This window comes from Scyliorhinus torazame, chromosome 27, assembly GCF_047496885.1.
Source record: "Scyliorhinus torazame isolate Kashiwa2021f chromosome 27, sScyTor2.1, whole genome shotgun sequence".
NCBI lineage: Eukaryota > Metazoa > Chordata > Chondrichthyes > Carcharhiniformes > Scyliorhinidae > Scyliorhinus > Scyliorhinus torazame.
This window is the reverse complement of record NC_092733.1, coordinates 24227106-24241657: the sequence shown is the minus strand read 5'-3', so window position 1 is coordinate 24241657 and position 14552 is coordinate 24227106. Positions and strand designations below refer to the sequence as shown.

Genomic DNA, 14552 nt, shown 5'->3' with positions numbered 1-14552 from the left:
CTCAGGGGATGGGCCCCAGGATGTGTTTCCCCAGGGTGCACTTCAGAGGTGGAGGCAGCCTATTGTCTACAACGTCCCATGGCCTTTGATGCCCCTGGCAGGCGTCCTGTGTGGGCCCTGGGGCCGGAAGGCTCCAGCGCATCTGCTGGTGGCACATGCCCTGCTGTGTCATCGTTTCGGGTGCGGGCTGTGAGACGAGGCCTCGAGGAACTCAGGGGAGCTGGTGGCCACCTTCGCCAGTCCATGGAAAGGGTCTGGGTTGGCAAGTAGCACCCTCTCCTCCTGTTTGGTGACTATACGGCCCTGGGGTTCATCTAGGAATTGAGGGGCAGCTGGATTGAGCCATGGATGTCCCTGCACCAGCTGGCCCTGCTAGCCCTCGCAGCTCCCCAAAATCTGCATCATGGTGTCGAAGTCCTCGGCAAAGCCCACCTGTGACTGGGACAAGCTCCACAGAGCTTCGGCCAATCCCATCTAAGACCGGGCATGTCCTGCAGCACATCATCAAGGTCCGACTGGTACTGGATTACATCCCCCATCGAGTCGGAGAGTCTACCAAGGCCCTCACCCAGGCCTTCACTGACTGAGCCATGCCTTGAACACATCCACTCATGCTGCTTATGTTGTGCACCAGGCTCTTCAATGCAGTCGCCACCCTAGCAGTGTTGGCCTCAGTGCCACGCATTGCTGCCGACTTTGCCTGCGCCTTAGCCTCTGGCACTCCTCCAATCAGCTATAGACCTGCTGGAGGGTTGCTGACATAATCCTCTGAATATCACGCCAGCACACTCTCATCTGCATCTGAAGCTCAACATGTGACTGGGCCCAGCTAGGTCCTGGGATCCAGCTGTTCTCCGACTGCTGTCTCACCTGGACTTTCCTGCCTCCACCAGATGCGCATCAGCAAGTGTGTGGTGCTCACTAGATTGCAATATCGCATCTTAGAGCCTCCCTAGGTCTACGTCTCCAAATCTTGGGTCCGGTTGTCTCGGCGCCATGGCTGCGAGCTGAGTGGGGCTGGCTGCACAAGAGCAGTTTAAGGGCTGCTACCTCGTTAGCGATGGCTGGCGAGTGCGGTGCTGGCGAATTGGCAGGTGAGCCATGATTTGCAGCGTGAAGCCCGTTGGGCCTCATTAAGTGGGCCAATTAACGGTGAATTGCAGTGACGGCCTCATCGGGCCGGGCGGCAGGAAGTTCGCGGCTGTTCCTGCTCGCTACCACACTTAGAAATATTTTCACTGAATCGCGTCCACTGATTCTGGTTATTTGTGGGGCCTGTCGGGGCTGTTTGAGGCTGGCATTTCTCAACTGCACGAGCCTCATCTGTTAGTTGAAACATTGACCAGAGTCCCCAGTTGGCTTCCGGACAAAAGGTCCCAAGTCACTATTTCGAAGAAGCAGAGGAATTCTGCTTGGTGTCCTGATCTATGTCGGAAAACCCGCGGGCGTGGTTGCGATGCCAGCAACACGGATGATCCCGCCGACGGAGAATCCCGCAGCATATCATCATCCCATCAACGCTCAGGCTAAAAATGTTGTTGCATGATAAAGATTTCACACTTCGAGGGTTTTATTCTCTTCTTCATCATTCTGACTGATTTCTTTTCTTAACTTCCAGCTGCTGGCTCAATGTAAACAGAGGACTCGTGTGGAGTTTCCTTGGGCCTGTGTATCTGATTATTGCGGTAACTTTTATGCCTCCTGTTTCAAGATACTGGTGTTTGATTTATAACTGTTGCATCTGCTGATTATGTTTGCAATGCGCAGTAAACATTTTTGGTTCCATTTAGGTATCTAACTTCACTCACATGCACAACAATCAAGCTGCCCCTCATCTGCACTAGTTGCCTTAAATTAGAACATGCATGAGATGTTAAAAATAGACCCTTTATCATTCCTTCCTCACAGATTCTCTCTGCTGGAACATGTGTGTTTGGCAGCCTCAAGTGGACAAGATGCGCATTGCAGTTTTCAACACATACATCATGCGCGCGATCGAAGCAAATTCATTCTAAGTGTGGTAGTGAGCGGGAATCGGGCTGACCCGACGAGGCTGTCACCGGTATCTAACGTTAATTTGACCACTTAACGATGCCCCATGGGCTTCACGGAACAAATGACTGTCTCGCCAGCTGATTCGCCAGGACGGTTCCCAGCAACTCCCCGCTCACAAGGGGGAGCAACACTTAAATCAATCCCAGAGAGCAAACCCCAGACGGCACTCAGCCATGCCACCAAGTAGACCAGCGCCACGATTCGGGGATGCCGACCTGGCCAGGCTCATTACCGCGGTCAAGTCTAGGAGGGATACCCTGTTCCCCCAAGGGGGTTGGAGGGTCAGCCACAGGGTAGCCAGTGCTGCCTGGTAGCCAATGGCAATGGCCATCAGCTCGAGGAGTGTGACCAGGTGGACTGCCACCCAGTGCCACAAGAAGCTCAACAACCTCCACCGGGCAGCACCTGTGAGTTGGCATCGGCCCGCAGTCACCAGTTGTGCCTGCCATCTTGCCCCCCTCCCTAGCGACTCTGCACCTGGCACCACGTTTCCCCCCCGCCCCTGTCTCCCCCCCTCCCCCCCCACCAACTCTGCACCTGGCACCTGCCCCCCCCCCCCCCCCGCTCACAGCACAATGTCGCGTCTGTGCCCTCACACACTGTGGCACCTGTGATGTTCCTTGTATAGTTCTCCAAGATAGCTAAAAGTCGTAGTGTTTACAAAGAACATCAAGCTATGTATTTAAAACAAAGCTCGTTTATTTTTCACCACTTTAAATGGTTTGCACATTCTGAGTAATAGTGAACAAATTAACAGTATTGAATCTATGTTACAGTAATCTATTATGTCTCTCTAATACAACCAACACTATCTCAACCTCGCACTATCCTTCTCCATAAGTTTCTCCCAGAATGCTTAGAGATGTAGCCTTTATTAAGACTACTCAGTGATGCCATCTAGTGTTGAGATACATGAGCATCATCTTGTTAACCCTTTACTCTCCTTAGGTTATACATATCATTACAGCACCCACCAGCATACCCCATCCCTGCCCGGCAGCGCTGACCACACCTGTCCCCCGCTATGCCCCCCTCCCACCCGCGAAGCATGCAGCGTTCAGCTCACAATGCCCCCCTTTGTGGTCTCACAGGAGAGGTTGGCGCACAATCAGTGGGAAAGGGTCCAGATGGGCAGTGAGTTATTGGACCTCAGGGTCCTCGCCCCCTATGAGGAACAAACCCTCGAGGTCACGGGGATGGCCGAGGACAGATCAGTTACTGGCATCGAGTTTGGCCTACGCTGCAGCGGTGAGTTTCCACCAGCCGACCCAGATGATTGGTGATATTTCTGTGAATAATATTGCATACACTGAGCAATGCAACCTCCCACCAGCAGATAGCGTGAGACATCAGCCATGTGACATCCAGCTATCGACTGTTGGTAGTAAGGTGTACACAAGGACAGTCGTGCATCGGGTTGTTCCAGAACGACTTAGTCTGTATAGCATTCTATATGTTATCCTTCCACGTGTTAACTAATAAAACATCATTCTAAGTAAGTCATCAGCAGTTCTGTATAAATCATTGCAGGAACAAGACTACAGAACACAAGATGGTACCAGGAGTGTTGAACATTTAAAGGTAACAGTAGAAAAGATGAAGTAAAACCAGGTGAAGAATGAATCAGAAAAAAGAAGATTCTTCAACCGACCTGGTAAACTTTGGAGACTCAACACAATAAAAGACAGTAAAGCTCTAGATGGAGAGTATAAAGGCTCCTCACCAGCAGTTTCAACTCTATGTTTCAGCCCTTGGCCTGCAGGCACAGCCTGATGAGAGGCGCATGGCATTCCTGTTCACGGTGGCAGGTCCACAAGCTATCGAAATCTACAACACAATTGCTTTTGATGGCGAAGAGGAAAACAAGAGATACGATCAACTGGTAGAGTACTTCGATCGACATTGCTCTCCCAAAAAGAATGAATCATTTGAAAGATATATTTTTCTTACGCCAAATCTTTTGACAGTTTTGTCACTGACTTGAGGCTGAAGGCCCAATCCTGCAATTTCAGTAATCTGAAATTTTCAATGATCCGCGACCAAATAGTATTTGGCATATGAAATGACAAACTCCGTGAGAGACTGCTGCGGGAACAAGGTTTGATGTTAGATAAAGCAATTAAGATTTGTCATGTGAGTGAGTTGTCTGCACACAAATCAGTACACTCAGCTCAAAACATTTTGGTGCCAACATGGAGGAAGACGCCAGCGCCATCAGCACTGTGACGCAGTTCAATAAGGTACGTAATCTCAGTGTGGGTGGCCATTTTAAATGGACGACAGGAGCTGCCATCTTGTGCCAGAAATGTGGCATCCGACATGGCCCACGGCATTGTCCAGCATATGGAAAAGTATGCGGCCGAACGAATCATTATACAAAATAATGTTTTTAGTATCCTTCAATGGACTAAATTGGAGCAGTTAATGCAGTGGAGGAGATGCCTCCAGAAGATTTGTTATTGATCGAATTTCAGAAAAGGGCCACAGCGGTCCAACCAAACGAGTGAAGAAATCCTTCTGAATAGTCGAGAGCGGCTGTATGGTCCAGACACTGAGTGGCCAGACGGTTACTGTGATTTGCAACAAGATACCTTGGTGCACTAACGCGATGAGAAGCAAGCGAAGGTCCAGGCGAAAGACAATAAATTCAATGAGGTGCTGGAAGAGCCAAAGGGAATTCCAGGTTTCAGGTTAACAGTCTTCAAGCAGGCATATATACTCAGTGGCATAATACAGGAGCACGATGAGCCCATATTAAGGCATCCAAAAGATGTGAACGTTTAATGTTCAGAGCGTACACAGCCGATGAGCTTCACTCTGGAGTTTTCGTTTGAACCAAATGGGAATTTTACAAATGAGGTAATTATGAAAGGGTACCGGCTGGAATTGTGGCCTGACAGATGGAACTTCATTTTGTGACGAGTAAGAAATTACAGGATCCACTGGGTGCCAGATCGACTGGAAGACAGGAAAAAATATCACATTGAAGACCATTAAAATGAAGCCGAAGGTCGGAGCACTCGCAAAACGGTTACGAAAACTGTACCAAATGACTCGTTCTTCAATTTTGTCAGTCCTCCAGAAACTCCACAGCACGGAATGTTATATAAAAGTTCTGCAGCAAGACTTGCTGCTGACTTTGAAATTTATCAACTCCTGTGTGAACACATCATTCTATGTGCAATGTGGTATTTTACAGGAGAAGTCTTGATGATGACACAGACTCTGAAGATGAATACATTGATGAATCCATTAGGTAAAAAATGGGATGAGGTTCTACAATCAGAATTTAGGGAGTTAGGAGATAAGTTAAAACGTAGGACATCAAAGATGGTAATCTCAGGATTGCTACCAGTGCCACGAGACAGTCAGAGTAGAAATTCAAGAATAGTCAGAATGAATACTTGGCTTGAGAGATGGTGAGGGAGGGAGGGGTTAGATTTTTGGGACATTGGAACCGGTTCTGGGGGCGGTGGGACCATTACAAATCGGATGATCTACACCTGGACAGGACTGGAACCAATGTCCTTTTGCTAACACTGTTGGAGAGGTTTTAAACTAATGTGGCAGGGGGGTGGGAACCAGATTAGGAAGTTAGAGGTCAGGAAAGAGGCAGCAACTAAAGCCAGTAAGGTACTAGATAATAAACTCATTGTGACTAAGGGGAAGAGTAGACAGGGAAGAGATGATGAACGCAAAGCGACAGGTGGTCTGAGGTGCATTTGTTTTATTGCGAGAAGTGTAGCAGGTAAGGCAGATGAATTTAGGGCTTGGATTAGTACCTGGGTTTATGATGTTATTGGTATTACTGAGACTTGGTTGAGGGAAGGGCAAGATTGGCAACTTAATATCCCAGGGTATAGATGCTTCAGGAGGGATAGAGAGGGATGTAAAAGGGGTGGAGGCATTGCATTACTGGTCAGAGATGATATCACAGCTGTGATTAAGGAGGGCACTATGGAGAATTCGAGCACTGAGGCAGTATGGGTAGAGCTAAGAAATAGGAAGGGTGCAGTAACATTGTTGGGACTTTACTACAGGCCTCCCAAAAGTGAGCATGACGTAGAGGTACCAATATGTAGACAGATTATAGAAAAACGTAGGAGCAATAGGGTGGTCGTGATGGGAGATTTTTACTTCCCCAACATTGAATGGGACTCATGTAGTGTTGGAGGCGTAGTTGCAGCAGAATTTGTAAGGAGCATCCAGGAGAGTTTTTTAGAGCAGTATGTAAATAGTCCAACTCGAGAAGAGGCCATACTGGACCTGGTATTGGGGAATGATCCCGGCCAGGTGGTTGAAGTTTCAGTCGGTCATTACTTTGGGAATAGCGATCACAATTCCGTAAGTTTTAGAATACTCATGGACAAAGACGAGAGTGGTCCTAAAGGAAGAGTGCTAAATTGGGGAAAGGCCAAGTATAATAAAATTCGGCAGGAGCTAGGGAATGTGGATTGGGAGCAGCTGTTTAAGGGTAAATCCACATTTGAAATGTGGGAGTCTTTTAAGGAAAGGTTGATTAGAGTGCAGGACAGACATGTTCCTGTGAAAATGAGGGATAGAAATGGCAAGATTAGGGAACCATGGATGACGGGTGGAATTGTGAAACTAGCTAAGATGAAAAAGGAAGCCTACATAAGATCTAGGCAACTTAAAACTGATGAAGCTTTGGAGGAATATCGGGAAAGTAGGACAAATCTCAAATGTGCAATCAAGAGGGCTAAAAGGAGTCATGAAATATCTTTGGCTAACAGGGTTAAGGAACATCCCAAAGCCTTTTATTCGTATATAAGTAGCAAGAGGGTAACTCGAGAAAGGATTGGCCCACTCAAAGACAAAAGAGGGAATTTATGCTTGGAGTCAGAGGAAATGGGTGAGATTCTTAATGAGTACTTTGCATCGGTATTCACCAAGGAGAGGGATATGACGGATGTTGAGGTTAGGGATGGATGTTTAAATACTCTAGGTTAAGTCGGCATAAGGAAGAGGGAGGTTTTAGGTCTTCTAATAGGCATTAAGGTGGACAAGTCCCCAGATCCGGATGGGATCTATCCCAGGTTACTGAGAGAAGCGAGGGAAGAAATAGCTGGGACCTTAACAGATATCTTTGCAGCATCCTTGAGCACGGTGAGGTCCCGGAGGACTGGAGAATTGCTAATGTTGTCCCTCTGTTTAAGAACGGTAGCAGGGATAATCCAGGGAATTATAGACCTGTGAGCTTGACGTCAGTGGTAGGCAAACTGTTGGAGAAGATACTGAGGCATAGGGTCTATTCACATTTGGAAGAAAATAGACTTATCAGTGATAGGCAGCATGGTTTGTGCAGGGAAGGTCATGTCTTACAAATCTAATAGAATTCTTTGAGGAAGTGACAAAGTTAATTGATGAGGGAAGGGTTGTAGATGTCATATACATGGACTTCAGTAAGTCGTTTGATAAAGTTTCCCATGGCAGTTTGATGGAAAAAGTCGCATGAGGTTCAGGGTGTACTAGCTAGGTGGATGAAGAACTGGCTGGGCAACAGGAGACAGAGAGTAGTGGTGGAAGGGAGTGTCTCAAAATGGAGGAAGGTGACTAGTGGTGTTCCACAGGGATCCGTGCTCGAACCACTGTTGTTTGTGATATACATAAATGATCTGGACGAAGGAAGAGGTGGTCTGATTAGCAAGTTTGCAGATGATACTAAGATTGGTGGAGTTGCAGATAGCGAGGGGGACTGTCAGAGAATACAGCAAAATAAAGATAGATTGGAGAGTTGGGCAGAGAACTGGCAGATGGAGTTCTATCCAGGCAAATGCGAGATGATACATTTTGGAAGATCCAATTCAAGAGCGGACTATACGGTCAACGGAAGAGTCCTGGGGAAAATTGATGTACAGAGAGATCTGGGAGTTCAGGTCCATTGTACCCTGAAGTTGGCAACGCAAGTCGATAGAGTGGTCAAGAAGGCATACAGCATGCTTGCCTTCATCGGACGGGGTATTGAGTACAAGAGTCGGCAGGTCATGTGACAGTTGTATAGGACTTTGGTTAGGCCACATTTGGAATACTGCGTGCAGTTCTGGTCGCCACATTACTAGAAGGATGTGGATGCTTTAGAGAGGGTGCAGAGGAGGTTCACCAGGATGTTGCCTGGTATGGAGGGTGCTAGCTATGAAGAAAGGTTGAGTAGATTAGGATTGTTTTCGTTGGAAAGACGGAGGTTGAGTGGGGACCTGATTGAGGTCTAAAAAATTATGAGCGGTATGGACAGGGTGGATAGCAACAAGCTTTTTCCAAGAGTGGGGGTATCAATTACAAGGGGTCATGATTTCAAGGTGAGAGGGGGAATGTTTAAGGGAGATGTGCGTGGAAAGGTTTTTACGCAGAGGGTGGTGGGTGCCTGGAACGCTTTGCCAGCGGAGGTGGTAGAGGCGGGCACGTTAGCATCATTTAAGATGCATCTAGACAGATATATGAACGGGCGGGGAACAGAGGGAAGTAGATCCTTGGAAAATAGGTGACAGGTCCAGATAAAGGATCTGGATCCTGGATTTGGCGGAATGATGAGGTGATCATATGGGATGCCCAGCCTGTTCCGGACCTTGAGCAGTACGAATACTCCGAGATGGCGCACGTAAAAATGGACAGCAAGATTAGAGCAGCAGCAGACACCTCAGACGAAACCGATGTAGCTCCGAACCAACGAAAAACATCAAATATTGTACCAATTCTGGAGAAACTTGCTCCAGAACCATACGGGGAACCAGCAAAGCCCCATGAAGAAGTTCCGGTAGGGGACCCCGCGAGACATGGGGCCATTCCAGCACAGGAGGAGTTCGACGAGCGAATGACGGCATCAGTAGGCAGTTCCACGGCGATGGGTGATACATACACAATAATCCATGACATGGATGAACCATGGCCTGTATCCGTGTGCACGACAACAGTTGATATTGAATCGGGTGCAGTTCCATGGCATTGGATGGCACGTACATACTATCACACGATGAGGATGAGTCCCCACAGGGGCTATCTGAAAAAAATGGGGTGTGTATAATGATATCGAGTGACGAGGAGCCATCACTTGGGGCTCAAGCACAAGATGAAGGCACAGCGCCCAGCGCTGATGATGCTAATCCTGCTCAGATACCAGAATGTGAGGCAATCCAGACACCAGAGGGTAATCCATCCCAGATACCAGAGGATGAGGCTCTGCAGCTGGTCGCTGAAGGTGCTGACTTAACTACCACCGCACAGTCCCTCGGAAACATGCCAACACGAGACATCTCTACAGACGACCCACAACACACATTCTATGGCGCAGGCCAGCGACAAGGTGGATGCTACCAGAGCCAAACCAAAGACAAAAAACACTCAAAAAATAGCTCACAAAAAAGGTAAACGGAGTGGTCGCAAATTGGCACTAAAAACAAAAAAGAGGAAGAGAAGGAGAGTCGGGAATACTGTGAGTCTAACCAAGGACACCAAGAAAGGAGATATCGACAATGTGACAGGCTGGAGACCATATAACAGAGCAGCAACAGAGAGCATTGCAAGAGCACACAGCAACACAGCAGCCAACATCATTGAGCAAAGAACTGGAAGAAGCTGAAGACTCCAGGATGGCCTACAAAAATACCATGTGTCAAGGTGCATCACCTTAACAAGGCTAAAACATAAAAGGCCGACACAGAGACCAGTCTTCAAAAAAGCTGACAAGAGCCCAGACGACCAGCAGGGTAATCCCGTGAGGGAGGGACAATGAGCTGTACACAACAGACACACACCTAGCAGGCATATCATATCTATGGACGCATTAATTAAATCTGTTGATACATATACCACACATGTAAAGTAAAGTTATTAATCATATTTGTATATAAAGAACAATATCTCCAAAGGAAGAGGGATGTGCTGATATACCTGTGAATAATATTGCACACACTCAGCAATGTGACCTCCCACCAGCAGGTGGCGTCAGACATCAGTCATGTGACATCCAGCTATCTGCTGTTAGTAGTATGGTGTACACAAGGACAGTCGCACATCGGGTAGTTCCAGAGCAACTTAGTCTGTATAGCATTCTGTATGCTATCCTCCCGCGTGTTAACTAATAAAACATCATTCTAAGTCATCAGCAGTTCTGTATGAATCATTGCAAGGGCAAGACAACACAACACAACAATGACCTGTCACATGTGAGTTGTTCATGCCAGCATGATGATCCTCCCCTCTCACTGACCATATGTCCTTTCTCCCACGGGATCTCCAGCTGACCTCGCCGCACCCTCCCCACCCCCCCCCCCCCCCCCCCGCCCTTCCACAAGAACACCTCAGAGGAGAGCTCCAAGGATGTCACCAACGCTGCGTCACAGCTGTCATCCCCAACCTCCACCAGTCCAGAGGCACACATCTCGGTGCGAAAGTAGTGGACAAGCTTCTGGCCCACATGGTGAGCACCTCACAGTTGCAGATGCACATCTGGTGGAGGCAGGAACGTACAGGGGAGACATCGGACAGAGGTTGGCTGGATCGCGGGACCCAGCTGAGTCCCAGTCAGATGCTGAGCCTCTGGACTAGGCTATCCGGAGCTGATGCAATTGATAAGGTGTGGCCGTGAGGTTCAGAGAGGGATGTCAGCGACACTCCAGCAGATCCATAGCTGTTTGGAGGAGTTCCAAAGGCTAAGGGCGCAGGTGACTGAGCTGGCAATGCGTGGCACCGAGGCCAACATTGCTACAGTGGTGGCCGCAGTGTAGAGCCTGGAGCATGATGTCAGCAGCATGAGTGGTGGTGTCCAAGGCATTGCTCAGTGTTGTCAGTGACGGTCAGGCTGAGGGCCTCGACAGCATGTCCGAGGCGCTGGAGGACATAACCTTGACACAGGTGGACCCTTCCGAGGAGCTGCGGAGCATGTCCCAGTCTTAGCTGGGCATTGCCAAAGTGCTCCAGTGCATGTCCCAGAAGCTGGAGGGCCATGTCCCAGACACTGAGCGACATGTTCCAGTCTCAGGTAGACCTTGTCGAGGCGCTGAGGAGAATATCCCAGTCTCAGGTGAGCACTGCTGATGCACTCCAGAGCATGTCTCGGTTGCTGAGAGCCATGTCCCAGATGCAGGCGGATATTGGCAAGGCTCTGCAGAGGGGCATCGCAAAGGGCATTGACACCGTGGTGCAGACATTGGGGAGTCGCCAGCCTTACAAAGCCAGAGGACGCAGGGGAATCCAAAGCTCAATCCAGCTGCCCCTCCATCCCAAGGTGGCCCCCACGACCCTATGGATACCGATCGGGAGGAGGGAGTGCGAGAGGGCGACCAGGAGCCTCCCTCCAGGGAAGCAAACGCAGTCGCCAGCTCGCCCAAGTCCAACCCGCCCGACAACGGCGCGTCTCGGAGTCAGCATGTGGAACGGGGTGATATGGCAAGATATGTGCCAACACCAAGTCGGCAGGGGACCTCCAACCCCAGGCCCATCCAGAGGAAGTACCGGGGCAGCACGGTAGCCTTGTGGGTAGCACAATTGCTTCACAGCTCCAGGGTCCCAGGTTCGATTCCAGCTTGGGTCACTGTCTGTGCGGAGTCTGCACATCCTCCCCGTGTGTGCGTGGGTTTCCTCCGGGTGCTCCGGTTTCCTCCCACAGTCCAAAGATGTGCAGGTTAGGTGGATTGGACATGATAAATTGCCCTTAGTGTCCAAAATTGCCCTTAGTGTTGGGTGGGGTTACTGGGTTATGGGGATAGGGTGGGGGTGTGGACTTTGGGTAGGGTGCTCTTTCCAAGAGCCGGTGCAGACTCGATGGGCCGAATGGCCTCCTTCTGCACTGTAAATTCTATGATTCTATGATAAGTTCGGCAGAGGCATCAAAGGCCACAGGATGCAGTAAGCAGAAGGTTGCCTCCGTCCCTGACGTGCACCCTGGGGACGCACCTAGATATAGCGTTAGAGCACGAAAGGCTAAGCACATTGAGGATCACTGTAAAGTACGGGGAGGGTGGGGGGGGGGGCGAAGTGGGGCGGCACCATCAGAGGCTAGGGACAGTGTGGTCACTATTGTACTTGTACACCATTAAAACACGTTACACCAGAGATATGTGAAGCCTCTATCACGGTACTCCGCACTGTGGCCAGCCAGCACCCGCCACCTCGCCCCCCCCCCGCCCCCCCGCCCCACCCCCCTCCCCGGCAGGTGATGGGTTTGAAGGAAGGAGCTCCGAAAGCTAGTGATTCGAAACAAACCTGTTGCAGCACGGTAGCATTGTGGATAGCACAATTGCTTCACAACTCCAGGGTCCCAGGTTCGATTCCGGCTTGGGTCACTGTCTGTGCGGAGTCTGCACATCCTCCCCGTGTGTGCGTGGGTTTCCTCCGGGTGCTCCGGTTTCCTCCCACAGTCCAAAGATGTGCAGGTTAGGTGGAATGACCATGATAAATTGCCCTTAGTGTCCAAAATTGCCCTTAGTGTTGGGTGGGGTTACTGGGTTATGGGGATAGGGTGGACGTGTTGACCTTGGGTGGGGTACTCTTTCCAAGAGCAGGTGCAGACTCGATGGGCCGAATGGCCTCCTTCTGTACTGTAAATTCTATGATTCTATGATTCACTTTAACCTGTTGTTGTGTTATGGGCCAGGGTTTAGAGAACCCCAAAGTGTATCATGGAGTTAACCTGACGCAGATTTTAATAGATTGTGGTTACGGGGAGCACAGGGGTCTACCTTACAGGTGTGATGCACCAGAGATCCACAGTACTTTTAAATTAAAACAATGTTTATTTATGAAACCAGTTAACACTTTATAAACCCACAGTAAACATCTTAACTATCAACACCAATCCTCCCCACAGTTACATTATTCCATAAGTAAACCTTAATCTTTCCTTATTAACATCCATAAGACAAAAGACCCTTTTTAACACAGAGATCAGGGGCGGGATTCTCCGGTATCCGGCGGGCAGGCTGTATCGGCTCCAAAGGGTGGCTTGAACCACTCTGGCGTTGGGCCGCCCGGAAGGTGTGGAATCCTCCACTGGAGTGATTGGCGCCACGCCAACCGCCGCCGAAGGGCGTCTGTCGGCGCAAGTTGCCGCATGCGCAGGAGCGCCAGCGTGTTTCCAGAACCGCTGGCGTGATTCCTGCGCATGCGCAGCGGGTTTCTTCTCCACGCCAACTATGGCAGAACTTTACAGCGGCCAGCGCGGAGGAAAAGAGTGCCCCCACGGCACAGGCCCGCCCGCAGTTGGTGGGCCTCTATCGCGGGCCAGATCCCCCCGCGCTCCCCCAGAGGACTCCGCAGGCTGCTCGCAGAGCCAGGTCCCGCCTGTAAGAACCATGTGTAATTTACGCCGGCGAGACTGGCCCAAAGCGGGCGGCCGCTCGGCCCATCGCGGAGCGGCGAATCACTGGGGGGGGGCGCGCTGCCAACGGCCCCCGCCAAAAAACCTGCGCCAGAAAATTTGGCACCGTCCCCCGCCGATTCTCCGGCCCGGCGAGGGTCGGAGAATCCCGCCCCAGGTTTAAATTCACTACTGGGAGCAGTCAGCACTTTGAAATCACCCAATTGATCTGGAGACAGTCTAATTTGCAGAGAGAGATCATTATACAGCTCCTTGCTTTGCCTGCAGCTATCCAGCTCTCAAAACGAAACTAAACACACCCTGTAGCAAACAGACTAAAACGAAAGTAAAGCAGACATCGACAGCCCAGCACCACCCACATTCTGACATCACTGATAAACACCCATTTCTTAAACGTACATCCACTACAGCTATTTTTATAAACACCCATTTCTTAAACACCCATGTCTTAAAGGTACTCTCACATGACAGTTGTAAGACTTCTTACTAGCGGTTACGCACACTCCTGGGAAAGTGCGCACTCATGTCCATGATCTTCAAGCTGGATGTTCAGGGAGTGAACTTACTGTGGATGAAGGGGGCTCCTGGACTACCAGGTGCTCGTGAGGCAGCATGTGCGTCATCTATTACCCCCAGGACTATGGGCACCCGGCGAGCAAAGAGACCTGCTGCCTGGGCAGCTTCTTGGGCTTAAAGTTTATGCCGCCGGCTGCCTGGGCAAACAGGGCATCTGTGACTGCACGGCTGCACTTCTGGGCTGTTGATTGGGATCCACACAACTCCCCGCTCGAACCCTGGAATGATGGCACTTAAATTCAGGGTTGTAGTGACGTCGACGACCACCGGGAGCCTCATCCTCCATGTGGTGCCAAGTACGCACGGATCTCCTTGCCGCACCATCTCCTTGTTAAGGCGAAGCCTCCTGCGGCACATGCTGTCCGACATCAGTTCAAAAGACGAACAACGCTTGTACACCTTGGGCTGTCTCCGGCCTCCCAATTAGGGTCTCTTCCTAGCCTGATAGGCAGCTGGGTGCTCAAGGTGTGGGGCGGGGCCCCTGCACATGGGCCACCGCCTCAGGCCTCTGACGACGTTGTTGCCTTCTCCGCCATCTGGTCGCCTGGCCTACCATGCCACCGCGAAGGCGGCTTCCGGGGGGGTTGAA

The 14552-nt window shown here is 50.2% G+C and overlaps 1 protein-coding gene across 1 annotated transcript in view; it reads left to right on the top strand.

Annotated features, from left to right (window-relative positions):
• LOC140403311 (adhesion G protein-coupled receptor E1-like) overlaps window positions 1–14552 on the top strand; it is a 331002-nt gene that overhangs the window by 287587 nt on the left and 28863 nt on the right. Inside the window, exon 19 of the mRNA XM_072491155.1 lies at window positions 1619–1685. Within this exon, the coding sequence (XP_072347256.1) occupies window positions 1619–1685 (67 nt within the window). The remainder of the gene's footprint in view (window positions 1–1618; window positions 1686–14552) is intronic.